The sequence below is a fragment of the Callithrix jacchus genome, chromosome 10, assembly GCF_049354715.1.
Source record: "Callithrix jacchus isolate 240 chromosome 10, calJac240_pri, whole genome shotgun sequence".
Lineage (NCBI taxonomy): Eukaryota > Metazoa > Chordata > Mammalia > Primates > Cebidae > Callithrix > Callithrix jacchus.
In genome coordinates, this window is record NC_133511.1 from 5,008,340 (window position 1) to 5,023,353 (window position 15,014).

Below are 15,014 nucleotides of genomic sequence, written 5' to 3' on the forward strand. Positions count from 1 at the left end.
GGTGGGTATTGTGCTTGAACCTCTGTGACTGGGTGATTGATGACAAATTTTAGACATTAACAAAAGGTCACTTAGTAATTGCCACACTTAGTTGATTTCAGAACACACTTTTTAAGTGCGCTAGTAATTAAAAGTCTACTAAAACATATGTAAGTTTTGTAAATGTAATCATTGACGAATTGTTGATTGACACCAGTGTATACACTGGAAAGGTTTTGACCACAGCAAGTTTTGATTGTTAGCATAAGAAATTGAAGCTGTGTCTGAACCTTAACTTAGTTCTTGAAGTAAGATTTTGAGTGTCTGAATTCTGCATTCTGGAAAGATATTTTTATAGCACAACAATAAAACCATGTGTAATGTAAAAGAACATTACATATACATAAAGATACCTCATAATAATTTCAGACTGGATTCACTTAAAGATAGTTGTGTACTCTGATGGTCAAAAACCTGACTTTTCTGTAGCTGACCATTCCTGCTGAATTAAGGTCCAGTTATTCCTCCTGGTAGATAATAATGTGTGTGGACTTGTCGCATGGGTAGGGATAAACAAATTACTATTTGAAAGTAATTCCCCTTTTATTACATAAAATATCCTTGCTTCATTTTTTTTGGTCTAACATGAGGAGAACACAAGAAAATATCAGAAGGTAAATGTAATCATCACCATATCACTGATGGTGCATCAGGATTCAGTTTATTACAAATTGTGTCTTTCATTCTGGTCATTTCTGTAAGTTGCCAAGAGAGCTAATGATACCATGTTTAATTGCCTGTGAACCAATCACAATATCCCGTCATGGATCCTATTTCAGTTTTGGGCATCTGAGCATTTATACCTAGTTCTTCATATTATCCTTGTACCTGAAAATAAAATGAGCGTTTCAGGTTCGAAGCCTTTCATAGAACAATAAATATTGCACCATGAACCAAGGTGAAGATAACTTGAGCTGAGAATTTGGTGGAATTATAAGGAAAGAAGAGCTTTGTTAATGCCAGAGGACATGTGACCCTGAGATATTCTGAGGACCATCCAAGTCACACCATCTCTTTACAGTGACTTCAAGGTCACGGTTGAAGCTTTACATTGAGATAAGCTATCTAATCCCAAGATCTTTTGGCATTTATTACCTCCTGTGATCTCTTTCTCTGATCACCAAATATGGACTCTAAAATATCTTTCAGAGGAAACTCTTTGGAGATTTGGACCCCGAAGTTGTCTGCTTTCAATTTTCACCAAGGCTGATCTTCTCAAAATGATTCTCTTGAAGCTTAAATTCCAAGCTTTTGTGCCTAAGACCTTTTCATTTATCTGCCCACTGAGACATCCACCGCCATCGATCTCGATCTCATAATCCATTTTTAAGCTGGTTTCAGGTCTCTTTGCCATGACCTGAACTTTGATCTTCTGAGAAGTTCAAAGCACAATTCCCTATCTCAATCTGAAGGGTCAATCAATGATTTTTCTTTTCTTTTTTTTTTTTTTTTTGCAATTATCAGTTACCTTTTCAAACCTTTATGTGAGAAATCTTTATTCTATGATTCTTTATGGAAAAGCACATTAGAGTTACTCTACCTTTGGTTAGAGGAGGATTTTGTTCTCCTAATTTGATTCCAATTTCTTCATATGAGGTCTGAAACTTCAACTTCTATCCATTGAAAGCAGAAAACTCCATTCCTCAAAGATCCTGAAATTTGTATAGTTCCACTTTATTGTGACCTCATCTTCTAGCATGTATGGCTTAAATCGCCAATAACCTTCTATGTCCTACTCATCCTCAATTTTCATCCTTAGATTTTTCAGCCTGCCTAACCTGAAAAATTAAGTTACTTTTATGTTTTACAATGGGAAAGTAGAGCCTTCAACGGGAGGAACACTGGCATAGGAATAATAATTTCTACCTTATATATTTGGCCGCATTCTTTCCAATTAAATTTACTATGGGGCAGGCATGGTGGCTCAGGGTAATCCCAGCACTTTGGGAGGCTGAGTTGGGAAAATCATGAGTTCAGGAGATTGAGACCATCCTGGCTGACAGGGTAAGACCCCATCTACAAGGTGAGGTTTAGGTGGGGATACAGAGCAAACGGTATCACCCTCAAAATGTGTTTTCTCAAACAAACTATCTGATTATCAATGAGAAAAGCCCTAACCCCAATCACTTGTCTCAAAGAAACACTTCCTATCAGTGGCATATACCTCCTCTTTGGAGGAAAATATCAAACATTCTCATTTTCTGTATTTGATGTCAAGCTACAATGATTGCTTTTGCCATAATGTATGACTGACAAATTCAAAATTAAAGGAACCACATTAAGTATTATTTTAGTTTTCTAAAGAGCTTGGAAAAAGTGAACATTCTAAAAAAAAAAAAAATCAGGAGATGTTTTGTCTTTGTTCCTGGCACCCGGTCCTTTGCTAGCACTTACGCCAGAAATTTTAGGAATTGGCATGCGCTAACAAATTAGAAGACCTCCCGAGGCATCGAGAAGATAATGCTTCGTTATTCAACATCATGTACACAGGGAAAAGATGGCGGAAGCATGAGTAATAGCCGGTGCTTTGCTCTGGAGGGTGCAGAGCGATGGCATCACGCTCTCTTGACTCCACAGATCTCCACTCCTCCACATTAAAGTCCTACCTTGTCGCACCCTGCCCATGTGGCACCGAGGCTGTCAGTACTTTCATGAAAACGTTTTTTGTGAAAGCCGGATTTATGGCAACGGATTATTTGTCCATGGATTTTTCTCTATTATTTTCCCAGAGAGGAAGTTTTGTTTATTATGTGGAGTAATTTTCACAGGCCTCGGCCTGAAAAACTAGATGAGAACGTTGGGAAGAAGCAATGTTATTTGAACCTCTGAGTGGGGCCTTCATTCGTTCCCATCACAGCAGACTCCCAGTGCTGAAAGCACCAAAGTGGGCTGTACCTGTCTCTACAGGATTGCAAAGAAACTGAACAAAGAGAAAAGGAAAGGGAGGGACTTTCTCAGCTACAGTATCACCATCATGACCTTCATTATTATTGAGGAATTTTCCTTTGTTGGTGTGGGGAGAGAAATAACAAGAAGCAAGTCATGTGACTGAGAGATTTATTCCGACCCAATGTCATTAACCAGCTTTGTGAAAACCACATTTGTGTTTTTTCGCTTTTTTATCTCTCACAATAATAGGGTTTTTTCTGGAAGCTTCAGGAAGTGGCAGTAGTTCACGAGAGTTTCCATCTTCACTCTGTGGGGGAAAAAAGTGTTACTGGAGTGGGCCAGCTCTGATAACAAGAGCCTGCACCTGGGCTCTTAGGAGGTCTGGAAATGGAAGGGGTAGACTACAGACAACGGCCTGCAGACTGGACGCGTGCAAATAGACCATATTACACAAAAGAAAAGGCAAAGGAGAGGACTATGAAAGACAATCCATGTATCATTTCATGAAAAATAATTATTCGGAGCATATTTAATTTTACGTACACGCTCCATTGGTTCTTTGACAATTCCATCAACATTGTGTATTCTGAAAAGCACTTAATAGGGAGAGGAGGTAAGAGCAGGGCGGTAGTACAGAGAGACCTTGCACCTTCCATACTGCTAAACACATGGGCTTCTTAGGCTAAAGAAGGAGTGATGTTGTGCATTGCTCCCCAGGGCCGGTAAAGGATTCAGGATAAAAACATCTAAACTCTTTACATGAACTGTAGTAATGAGTTACTGCCCACATAGAACTGGAGATGAGCTGTGTGCAGCAGAGGGTACAAGGGACATAGAAGGGTAGAGACAAGAGACATAAACGAGAGCCACATATACAGGAATGGGGTCTGAGGCTGAGATACCAGGAAGCCCGTTATCAACTGGCAAGACAAGTGAAGAAATCGCAACCAAATTCAAGATACAGCGACTGTTTGGACATCAGGTTGAATCCTTCCCCCTTACCTTTGCGCAAACCCATCTTTGAGGCAAGCGGAGGGTCTTCTTCACAGAGATGCCTGATAAATTTGCAGCAAGCCTCTGGTCCTTTTCCAATAACGAGGTCAATCAAGACTCGAGCTTTATCCATGACGGTGTCGTTTTCGTCTCTCACTTTGTTCATATCTTCCTGGCTGATAACTCTGTCTTCTAATAGGCAATCCAGCAAGGCGTTTATTGTGCCTGCACCCACCGAATGGACAAAAATTCTTCTCTTTTCACTCAAGAGTTGGTCTGTTGGAGGAATAAAGATTTCTCAAATAATGAACATGATACAATTTTCCTCTCAATTCACCAACAGGAAAACAGTTTAAAACACAGGAAAATGTTTAATTAAACATTTCTCTCCACAAGCACATGTATTCCAGGGACAAGTACAGTAATCCCAAGGAATGATCTTACACCTTTGCATTTATTTCATGTACTTCCTTCTGATTCTAGCATTACCCACATATGCTCACTGAGTGACCTGGGAGACCTAATTTTACGATTTTTCTCTTAATCTTCTAAAAATCAGAGGTCATTCTGCTCTGATACATCCCAATTTCTTGAATATTGAAGGGAAATTGCAGTTTCCCTTTGAATTTTGAAAGGAACTGACTGTTTCCTTTGAGAACAACAGCTGTTGATATCCATCCCATGGCCATTCTTATCCTTAACTACATAATCCTTCAAATGCAGACAACACGAGCAAAATTATAGCAGATATCAGTAGGACCCCAGATCCTTCCTGGCTTTTATCTTTTCCTTCAAAAATGCTGTGAAAGTCTGGGTGCCTTCCCACCTTCCCTCTCCTTTCTCCTTTCCCTGTGCGCTGAAAGGCTGCTCACAAAATCCTTCACCAAGCCTAATGAGAAAGTCCTTTCCCAGATGAATTCCCCCCTAGGACCTATTCTCTTCCGACGGAAGACTCACCGGCCATGGCTCCTCGCGCTGGTGCTGGCATTTTGTGTTACAGTTGTGGCAACAGGCACACTCCTTCAAGCAGGGCGTGACTCAGATGAATGAATAATCATTACACCTACGCATGTGCTGAATTCTTCCCAAGGAAGCTGTTAGTTATTGTCATTTCCCAAGATATTTTTAAGTAATTGAACCTCAGGTTGTAGCATGAACTGTGACCATAAGAAAATTACTTCACCATTCCTTGAAGGGTGAGAAACAAGAATAAAAGAAATGAGAAGGCACATACAGAGTTAAACATATGCAGTAAACCGTCTTTCATTCACTGAGATTCAAATAGAAAGTAAAGCGAGAACATAGAGTAGTTTTGCCACCTACATTAAGTAGTAAGCGTTTCCTTTTTTAAATTGTGGTAACGTACACATAACACAAAATTTACCATCTTAACCGTTTTCCAGTGTCCGGTCCAGCGGCATCAAGTACATTCACATTGCTGTGGAGCCACCAACACTGTCCAACTACAGTTCTTTTCATTTTGGGAAATTGAAACTCTACACTCACTAAACAGTAACTATTCTTTTCATCTCTCAGCCCCTGGCAACTACTGTCTTTATGAATTTGACTTCTCTAAACTATTCAGTTTTAATTTTTTGGTGCCTGACTTATTTCACTTAGCATAATGTCCTCACTGTTTATTCCTGTTGGGCATGGGTCACAATGTTCTTTCTTTCTGAAGTTGAGTGATACTCCATTCTATGTATGGACCGCATTTTAGTTTACCCGTTCTTCGCTGGACACAGGTTTCTTCCCTCTTTTTGCTATTGTGAATAACATTGCTATGAACATAGTGTAGAAATATGTTTTTGAGATTCTGCTTTTAATTATTTTGAATAAATGTCCAGAAGTGGAGATGATAAATCATAGAGTAGTTCCATTTGTTCATTATTATTATGTGTGTGTGTGTGGAACCAGTATGCTGTTTTCCATAGCAGCTGCGCTATTTTACATTCCCACATACAAAGCACAATGTTCCAATTTGTCCATGTTTTTGACAATGCATATCATGTTTCTATCCTTTTGCTAATAACCGTCCTAACGAGTGAGAGACAGACGTGGCTTCTTCACTTCCTTTCATGTTTTTCACCCAAGCTCTAGGGGGTCTCCAGACACAGAAATGGTGTATGCTCCTATAAGGAGTTTTGCTATTTGGAATAAAAGTGCTTTGTTATCTAAGGCTCTTTATCTTCAGATGGCACCATTTTAAGTAACACTGTTTCACAAAGATTAATGGCACAGACTCCAAAGCCAGAATGGTTGCATCCACATTTTAACTGCTGATCTCAGGGAGCAAAAGTAACCAATCTTTAGTCCCCGCTTCTGCCAAATAGCGTTGGTGATAATTCCTATCTTGCAGTGTTATTGTGAGTATTTGTTGAGTAAACATAAGTAATTAAAATAGCCCCTGGCATAAAGGAAGCACCTCAATTATTATTATATGTGTCCGTGTAAAATGTGCTATTCATCTCATCAACTCATTCAGCATAAATATTCAGATTTACTGAGACCCAAACCTCTGTGCCATACATTACTATAGACGCTGGGAATGTAGTAATGACCAAACACACAACATTTTCTACCCTATTCGAAGGTGCATTATAGGAGGAGAGACAAAATAATGTATACAAAAAAAGGTATACAAAATATTTTCAGAGTTCTTTAACAATGGAAAGAAAACTATTTTCAGAAGATTTGAGGAATCATCTTTACTAAAATACTTGTATTAGCATATATATGTGACATAAATTGATAAATATTTAAAATCTGGGCAAGGTGCTACAGTTTAGGTGCTCATGAGCCCAGGAATACACCAAATGAGGTGAACTGGAGAGGGGAGGCTGTGCCTACCTGGTAAGGGTAACCCTCTTTGAAGGGGCAGAGCTGCTCAGACTCAACTAGTTTTGCCTGAGAAAATAAAAATTCAGTTTACTCTTTCATTTTGAGGGTACTATATCTCTAATTTAAAAAATTCTTTCAGTACATATGCTATTGCTGTAGAACACTGTGAAAATTAAACCAAGCTTGCCTGGGGTTCACATTTCGCCTGTAGTCTACCAATTTACTTTCTGCTGTCTTGGCAGATAATGGCATTTATTTTCTTGGGAGTGGGAACTTTTATCTTGGTAGCATATAGTCGAACATTGCAGAGCTTTTAATCTGTGACTTCTTTGACACGATTTTTTTCACCCTACTTTTCCAACCTAGCTTATAGCAGGCTCTGTGTCCTCTTGCTTTGGGGAATATTTATGGCAGGATGGAAATTAGAGATGGTCCGAAAGACACTGGAACCTGGAAAAGAAGAAGACAAGGCGCAAAAAGGATGGAACATCACTGTGGAAGTCACAGAGAGAATGATACTACCCTCCTTCTCTGCTAGCCAGAAAAGCACACTATTCTATGGAAGTACAGGAGATTGTGCCTGACGATTGCTGATGGGCAAATGACACCTCTAGAAAGCAAAACTGTAAGCATGAGGATTCCCAAACTCAGATATGCTTCCCACATCTCTAGAAGGTAAGCAGAGAACTCAGATATGCCACTCTACTGCTGCCTTCAAAATGAAAGTCCCAGTGATTAGAAGTTTAAATGGAAAAGGCAGGATTTTCTTTTCCTGTTTTGCTGAACATCCAAGTATATGTAAGTCAGGTAAGACTACAAGAATAGAGACCTCATAATGACCAAAATTGGAATTATCTACTACCTTATTTGCATAGGCACTTGATTTCAGAATGTAATTTGAATTGAGATATGATTATCATAAAATAAATTGCATGCTAAACAATAGGTATTGTTTTAAATGATGAATCATGAGCCGAGAATTTAGATCGAGGCTCATTTCAGATTTCTGGATTTGTGTTTGCTGCTGACAGTTCAGATTGTTATTATGATAAGGTACTTATTAGTTTTGTGGGAGTAGGGAGGAGTTATGACATGACAGCGTAAGTTCTCTAGTTGCCACCTTTACTTGAGTCATTTGTAACTCTTTGAAGATACTCAATTTTCTATCATTCCTCTGTCTGTTCTTGGGTATAAACATTCTGGAACATATCTAGTGAATATACATTAGTGTGATCACTAATCAAAGTTAAGATTTATTTATTTTTTTCTAGAAGCCCTCCCATCTTCCCAGATTTGGAGTAAAATCATCCCTTCGAGTGTACTTTGCTAGTTGTATGAGATGATGCATGGCTTGGTGAAACTACCTAAGCCTCAGTTTTCCCACCCAGACACTTTCCTCATCTGTATCATACTATGACTAGATTTACTGTGACTATTTAAGACAATGTATGTGAAATCATTACCTGGCTATATCTTAAAGTGACTCCTATTACATCGGCAAGAGTCCTGAAGGAAGAAGGTATCCTGGTACCTTATAATTCTTTTATAAAATGCTTCCAAATTTATATGCCCATTTTACAGAAAATACTGATTACCAGTGGTTCAGAGATGTACCAGGCACAAGGAGCCTCCCACTCAATCCTAGGCTCTGTGTGATATCTTACTTGTTGCTCCTCATAGCACTGTGGTTGAATATATGAAGAAAATCAGCTGGTAAAATAGGACTCAGGGCCTGCCCTTGGGGAATTTAAAATAATTTGACACTGATAAGGCATAAGCAGAGGAACATATTGTCATGCAGTACAGGAGAAAACGGACTAGGAGGCTGCGAGGTATCAGCGACGGCAGGATTAAATACAACCTGAAGCAGTTAGGAAGATTTCACACAGGTAACATGAAATGTTTCAGACACTGTAGCATGAGGGCACTTAAGGAAGTATGGAAAGAGGTTGCTAATTTGCTGATAGCTTGCCCTGTTTTAGGTACTATAGCAAGTTTTTTCTTTTCTTTTTTTTTTTATTCACTGATTCTTGCTTTGTCACCCACCTGGAGTGCAATGGCCCAATCTCGGCTCACTGCAACCTCCACCTCCTGGGTTCAAGCAATTTTCCTGTCTCAGCCTCCTAAATAGCTGGGACTACAGGCGTGCACCACCACACCCAGCTAATTTTTGTATTTTTAGTAGAGACAGGATTTCACCATGTTGACCAGGCTGGTCTTGATCTCTTGACCTCATGATCCGCCTGCTTTTGCCTCCAAAAGTGCTGGGATTACAGCCAGTGACAAGGAGCCTGGACTTTCTTTCTTTATTTTTTTTTAAGAGGCAGAGTCTTGCTCTGTCGCCAGGCTAGAGTACAATGATACAATCTTGGCCCACTGCAAACTCTGCCTCCCAGGTTGAAGCCATTCTCCTGCCTCAGCCTCCCAAGTGGCTGAGACTAAAGGTGCACCCGCCACCACACCCAGCTAAGTTTTCGTATTTTTATTAGAGATGGGATTTCACCATGTTAGCCAGGATATTCTCAGTCTCCCGACCTCGTGAGCCGCCCACCTTGGCCTCCCAAAGTGATGGGATTACAGGCAAGAGCCACCACACCCAGCCTTTTTTTTTCACTTTAAGTTCTGGGATCCATGTGCAGAACGTGCAGGTTTGTTACACAGGTAGAGATGTGATGTGGTGGTTTGTGGCACCCATTAACCCATCATCTACATTAGGTATTTCCCCTAATGCTATCCTTTCCCTAACACTCAACCGCCAACAAGCCCTAGTGTGTGATGTTCCCCTCCCTGTGTCCATGTGTTCTCATGGTTCAGCTCCCACTTATGAAGGAGAACATACGGTGATTTGTTTTCTGTTCTTCAGTTAGTTTGCTGAGAATGATGGTTTCCAGCTTCATCCATGTCCCTGCAAAGGACATGAACGCATTCTTTTTTATGGCTGCATAGTATTCCATGGTGTATATGTGCCACATTTTTTTTAATCCAATCTATCATTAATGGGCATTTGGGTTGGTTCCAAGTCTTTGCTATTGTGAACAGTGCCACAATAAATGTACATGTGCAGATATCTTTACAGCAAGATAATTTACAATCCTCTGGGTATATACCCAGTAATAGGATTGCTGGATCAAGTGGTATTTGTATTTCTAAATTCTTGAGAAATTGCCACACTATCTTCCACAATGCTTGAACTAGTTTACACTCCTACCAACAGTGTAAAAGCATTCCTATTTCTCCACATTCAAAATCTGTTGTTTCATGATTTTTTAATGATCACCATTCAAACTGGTGTGAGATTGTATCTCAATGGGGTTTTGATTTGCATTTTTTAAATGACCAGTGAAGATGAGGTTTTTTTCGTATGCTTGTTGGCTGCATAAATGTCTTATTTGAGAAGTGTCTGTTCACATGCTTCACCCACTTTTTGATGGGTTGTTTGTTTTATTCCTTTAAACTTGTTCTTTGTAGATTCTGGATATTAGCCTGTGTCAGATGGATAGATGCAAAAATTTTCTCCATTCTCTAGGTTGCCTGTTCACTCTAATGATAGTTTATATTTCTGTGCAGAAGTTCTTTAGTTTAATTAGATCCCATTTGTCTCTTTCGGTTTTTGTTGACATCGCTTTTGGTGTTTTAGTTATGAAGTCTTTGCCCGTGCCTATGTCCTGAATGATATTGCTTAGGTTGTCTTCTAGGGTATTTACGGTTTTAGTTCTTATCTTTAAGTCTTTAATTCATCTCGATGATGTTGGGAAAACTGGCTAGCCATATGCAGAAACTGTAACTGGATCCTTTCCTTGCACAATGCAGCTGTTGTTTAACCAGCCCGGCAACACTAAGAAACAGCATTTGCATCCTAGCTTTGCAGATGAGAAAATTGACACTTCCGGAAAATGAACCTCTTACGCAAGATAATAAAGTCAGGGGAAGTGAGAGATGTGATTTGACTACTTAAATTGAAAGACCAAAACTGTGTATCTGTACAAAGCAGAACTGAGAGACCAGGACAATTCAGACACGAGAATCATAGGCACAAAATCAAGAGGAGGGAATCTTGATAATCACAGAAAGGACATAAAGACTTTTTATTTACTTATTTTAGATTCAGGGGGTACATGTGCTTGTTTGTTACATGAGTATTACACGTGTAATGGTGGAGACTGAGGTTCTGATGTATCATTGGGATATTAACATTGCACCTAATAGGTAATTTTTTAACCCTCCCACCCTTTGCCATTTTAGAATCCCCAGAGTCTATTATCTTCATCTTTATTTCCCTATGTCCCCATTGTTTACATCTCAAACTCTATAGAAAACTCAAATAACTAAAAGTAGAACTCTATAGATTTCACAAAGAACTAAAAATAGAACCGCCATTCCACTCAGCAATTCCACTTCCACCCATAGGAAATCATTATATTAAAAATACACTTGCACACATATGTTTGTCCCTGCACTGCTCACAATAGCAAGGCAGGGGAATCAACCTAAGTACCCACCAACAGTTGACTGAAAAATAATGAAAATGAAAATGATGTGAGATATATATACACACACCATGGAATACTAAATACTATACAACAAATAGAAACAATAAAGTCCTGTTTTTTGCAGTAACATCAATGGAACTGGAGGTCATTATGTTCAGTGAAGTGACTCAGATATAGAAAGTCAAACGCCATGTGTTCTCACTTCTAAATGGGACCTAAACAATGGGTACTATGGACATACAGAGTGGAGTGATAAAGAGTGGAGACTCCAAAAGATGAGAGAATGGTTGGAGGATGAGGTTTGAAAAAAATACTTATCGATTACAATTTCACCATTTAGGTGCTGGGTGCACTAAAACCCCGACTTCACTCTGTTGAAGTATATTCATGTAAGAAATATACAGTTGTACCCCTAAGTATATAAAAGTAAAAGTTAAAAAATCAAAAATACAAAACCTGTGTTTAGATGTCTGGTGTTGGAGATATGAGGGAAAAGAATTTGGGTGGATGACTAATTAATGTTATAAAGTTGATTTTAGAATAAAATTTTGAAACGTGTAAGGAAACTGAAATATATCTATTGCACAAGATAGTAAGTACTACTGGTGTCAAGACAGTGAACTTCTGACTCTAAACTTATTATACGTATTCGGAAGAATTTCGAGCAGAGAAAATTTAATTTATTTGTTTGCTTAGGTACTTGAAAGAGTGACTCATCTAAATTTCTATGCATGAAATGCAAATTGCCTATGAGTTGCATTGCTCAGTGTTTGAATCCACATTCAAATGAGCGTACTGTCAATTTAAATGTTGGCTAAACCTTAGTGTAACCTCATGCTAACAACTGATGTATCCAAGTCAAAGGTAGCTGCAGATAAGTCACTCAAATAACAGATTTCACCATACTTAATACTATTTTCTGAAAGAGAGTCATCTGTAATGATGAATAACCTGCTCATGTGTTTTCTCGGGTTAGTAAATGTAAATTAATACCGACTGTTAATACCTACTGGAAATTTGCTATATCAACAGCATTTAAATCTTTGTCTCTTGCATTATAGAAAATATACTTTGATCTGCTTACCTTTCTTTATCTCTAATTCACTTTCCTATGATATATTTTACATGTGCTAATGTAAACCCATTTTAGGTGTGAAGTTCAAAGTGCTCTGCTAAATGTGCACACCACCAAAGTCTACTTATACAACATTTATATTATCTAAACACGTCCATTTGCATAGTCAGTTAGAAAAAAACCTAAGCGCAAGAAAACCACAGATATGATTACTAACTACCACCAGGGATTAGCTTTGCTAGTTCTTTATTTTCACATAAATGGGATCGTCCAGTATGTATTGTGGGTGTAAGCGCCATGGCTTGCTTCTGCCTCCCTGTGCCGTGCCCTGGAATTCCTCTCAAGATAATTACACGGCCCACACATGTTTATTTTCCATGAATCAGTATCCCCCATTGTTAAGCATTTTGGAACCTTGTGCTTCTTACATTTTGTCTGTTTTTATTTGTTTTAGACAAGAGCGTAAACCTAATCTCTGTTAAGTCATCTTGACAGAAAGTAGGAGTCTCAGATCTCTGATTTTAACTATAAATTTTCACCTCAGAGTTCATGTACTGGAGAATAACCTTAAAGAGACTCTTTCTTTCAATTCTCATCAAGACCTGCTCCTCTCTGTCCTCTGAGATTCTAGTCTCAGGTTTATTTTTCCATGACACCTTATTTCAGATTCTTTTTTAGCTCACTTCCCACTCTCTTCCTTCTCTCTTCCATTGACCAGTAAATATGTCTGCTTTATGCCAACCAAAATAGACACAAATTGCCCTGTTTCATCAGACTTTCCGTTTATGCACAAACACATCTAAAATAAAGCTCTGTGTTCTCTTTGACAGAACCTGTTATTCTTTACTTTAGAAATTGGAGATAACTTATTTTTGAGTGTTGTGCTTTGTATCATGTATAACTCTTACTAGAATTTTAGTTATAAAAGAGGGACTGATTGGGCATGGTGGCTCAGCCTGTAAAACTACCACTTTGGGAGGCTGAGGCGGTGGATTGCCTGAGCTCAGGAGTTGGTAGCCAGCCTGGGTGACATGATGAGACCCCATCTCTACTAAAATACAAGAAATTAGCCGGGTGTCGTGACATATGCCTGTAGTCCCTGCTATTCAGGTGGCAGAGGCATGAGAATTGCTTGAATCCGGGAGGCGGAGGTTGCAATGAGCCAAGATCATGCCAATGACCTCCAGCCTGGGTGACAGAGCAAGACTTTATCTCCAAAAAAAAAAAAAAGCCTGGACTGTGTCTGTTTATTTTTGCTCCATTTTCTGGATTAGAAAGTTTCAGTTCTTGTTTATACAGTAACTTAGTAACTATTTATCCGAAAATGTTTACACCTAATGTTTTCCACAATCTAGATATATAATTAGCTATTATTCCACATCACAGGTTATCTTCATAGTTTTTTTCTCAGAGAAAAAAATATTTATATCTCTTTTATCTCTAAAATTTTTTAGTCATTAAATTTATTCAACACATATTTACTTTCTTTGCTATCAGAACTTAGTGCTTGGGAATAATTAAAAAGCAAAATGTAGCAGTTCTTGGCACAAAACGCAGCATGTTCTGAATTTGGAATGGTTCAAAGTTGTAAATAATATTGACTTGTTTTTGTTGGTTTACCTGAAATTGCTTAAAATTCAGAATCAAACTAACTTGAATTCATACCTGGCAAATAGTACCAGTGTTTATTCAGGCAATGTACGGGATTTTTGTGAGCTTCGGCTTCCTTATCAATAAGAACGAGATAGTAAAGCTTATCTGGCACATTGGTGCTAAATATCACATATGTCTATGTATATAGACAAAAATAATTACATAAATAATATATTAAATAAGAACAAACTTTTGCTTGAGCATTTTAGAAATTCTGTCTGCTTTGTCCAAGCCTTGAACCCCAATGGACCTACTCTTCTCTCTGCTTTACTATCTCCTTTTAAAAATTATATCACCTTGAATATGAAGATTTGGGGAATTGGTTCTTTTTTTTTTTAATTTTTTATTGGATTTTAGGTTTTGGGGTACATGAGCAGAGCATGTAAGACAGTTGCGTAGGAACACACATGGCAGTGTGCTTTTCTTTCCTTCTCCCCTTCACCCACATTTGGCATTTCTCCCCAGGCTATCCCTTCTTTATATATAGTGCTATGTATATGCACATTTCACTTTCTTACTCATTTAACACATGTAATGATCATATGATGTGGATAATGTTATTAATCCCATTTTACAGATAAGAAACTGAAGCACAGAGCTTGAACACCTTCCCAATGTCACAAAGCAAGGAAGTGGTAGAGTGAGAATTTAAATCCAGGTGGCCCAGCTGCAGAATCTGGTTCTTCATCATTATCACAGGCCATCTCTTAGAACCTGGTTGTGGAAAAGATGACAGGACTCTGGCACATAGTAAGAGCTTAATACAGTCTATTGATTGTTAGAGTTTGATCAGTGTTACTGTCTTACACAGCCCTGAAAGCAGGTGCTGTGCCACCTGTTTTCCTTTGTAGTTTTTATACTGCACCCTCACAAGTGAGCTAGATGGCATAGACAAGTAATAGCTTCTTCACCTGATGAATAATGAGGCTGCATACTTGCCAAGGGATGAGACGAGTCAGAATGAGAATCTAGTTTTTCTGATCCCTAGGCCAGCTCTCTCTAGTATCACGAGCCACCTTTCCTGCAAGTATTGT

The 15,014-nt window shown here is 38.6% G+C and overlaps 2 protein-coding genes across 2 annotated transcripts in view; both read right to left on the reverse strand.

The window, feature by feature from the left end:
- Nucleotides 1-3,081: 3,081 nt before the first annotated feature.
- On the reverse strand, nt 3,082-4,917 carry CARD18 (caspase recruitment domain family member 18). The gene is made up of 3 exons (XM_078339363.1): nt 4,879-4,917; nt 3,931-4,197; nt 3,082-3,235 (listed from the first exon to the last, which is right to left on the reverse strand). The coding sequence occupies exons 1-3, from the start codon at nt 4,907-4,909 to the stop codon at nt 3,231-3,233; spliced, it is 303 nt and encodes a 100-aa protein (XP_078195489.1). The 5' UTR covers nt 4,910-4,917; the 3' UTR covers nt 3,082-3,230.
- Nucleotides 4,918-4,987: 70 nt separating this feature from the next.
- The window catches only part of LOC118145584 (uncharacterized), a 440,827-nt gene continuing 430,800 nt past the window's right edge, over nt 4,988-15,014 (reverse strand). The window contains exon 9 of the mRNA XM_078339361.1: nt 4,988-5,109. Within this exon, the coding sequence (XP_078195487.1) occupies nt 5,019-5,109 (91 nt within the window). The 3' untranslated portion in view covers nt 4,988-5,018. The remainder of the gene's footprint in view (nt 5,110-15,014) is intronic.

Coding starts and splice junctions, on each gene's coding strand:
- CARD18 (XM_078339363.1), bottom strand. CDS start 4,909: ATGCCAGCACCAGCGCGAGGAGCCATGGCCG. Junction 4,198..4,878: donor AGCGCGAGGAGCCATGGCCG/GTGAGTCTTCCG, acceptor TTCCTCCAACAG/ACCAACTCTTGAGTGAAAAG.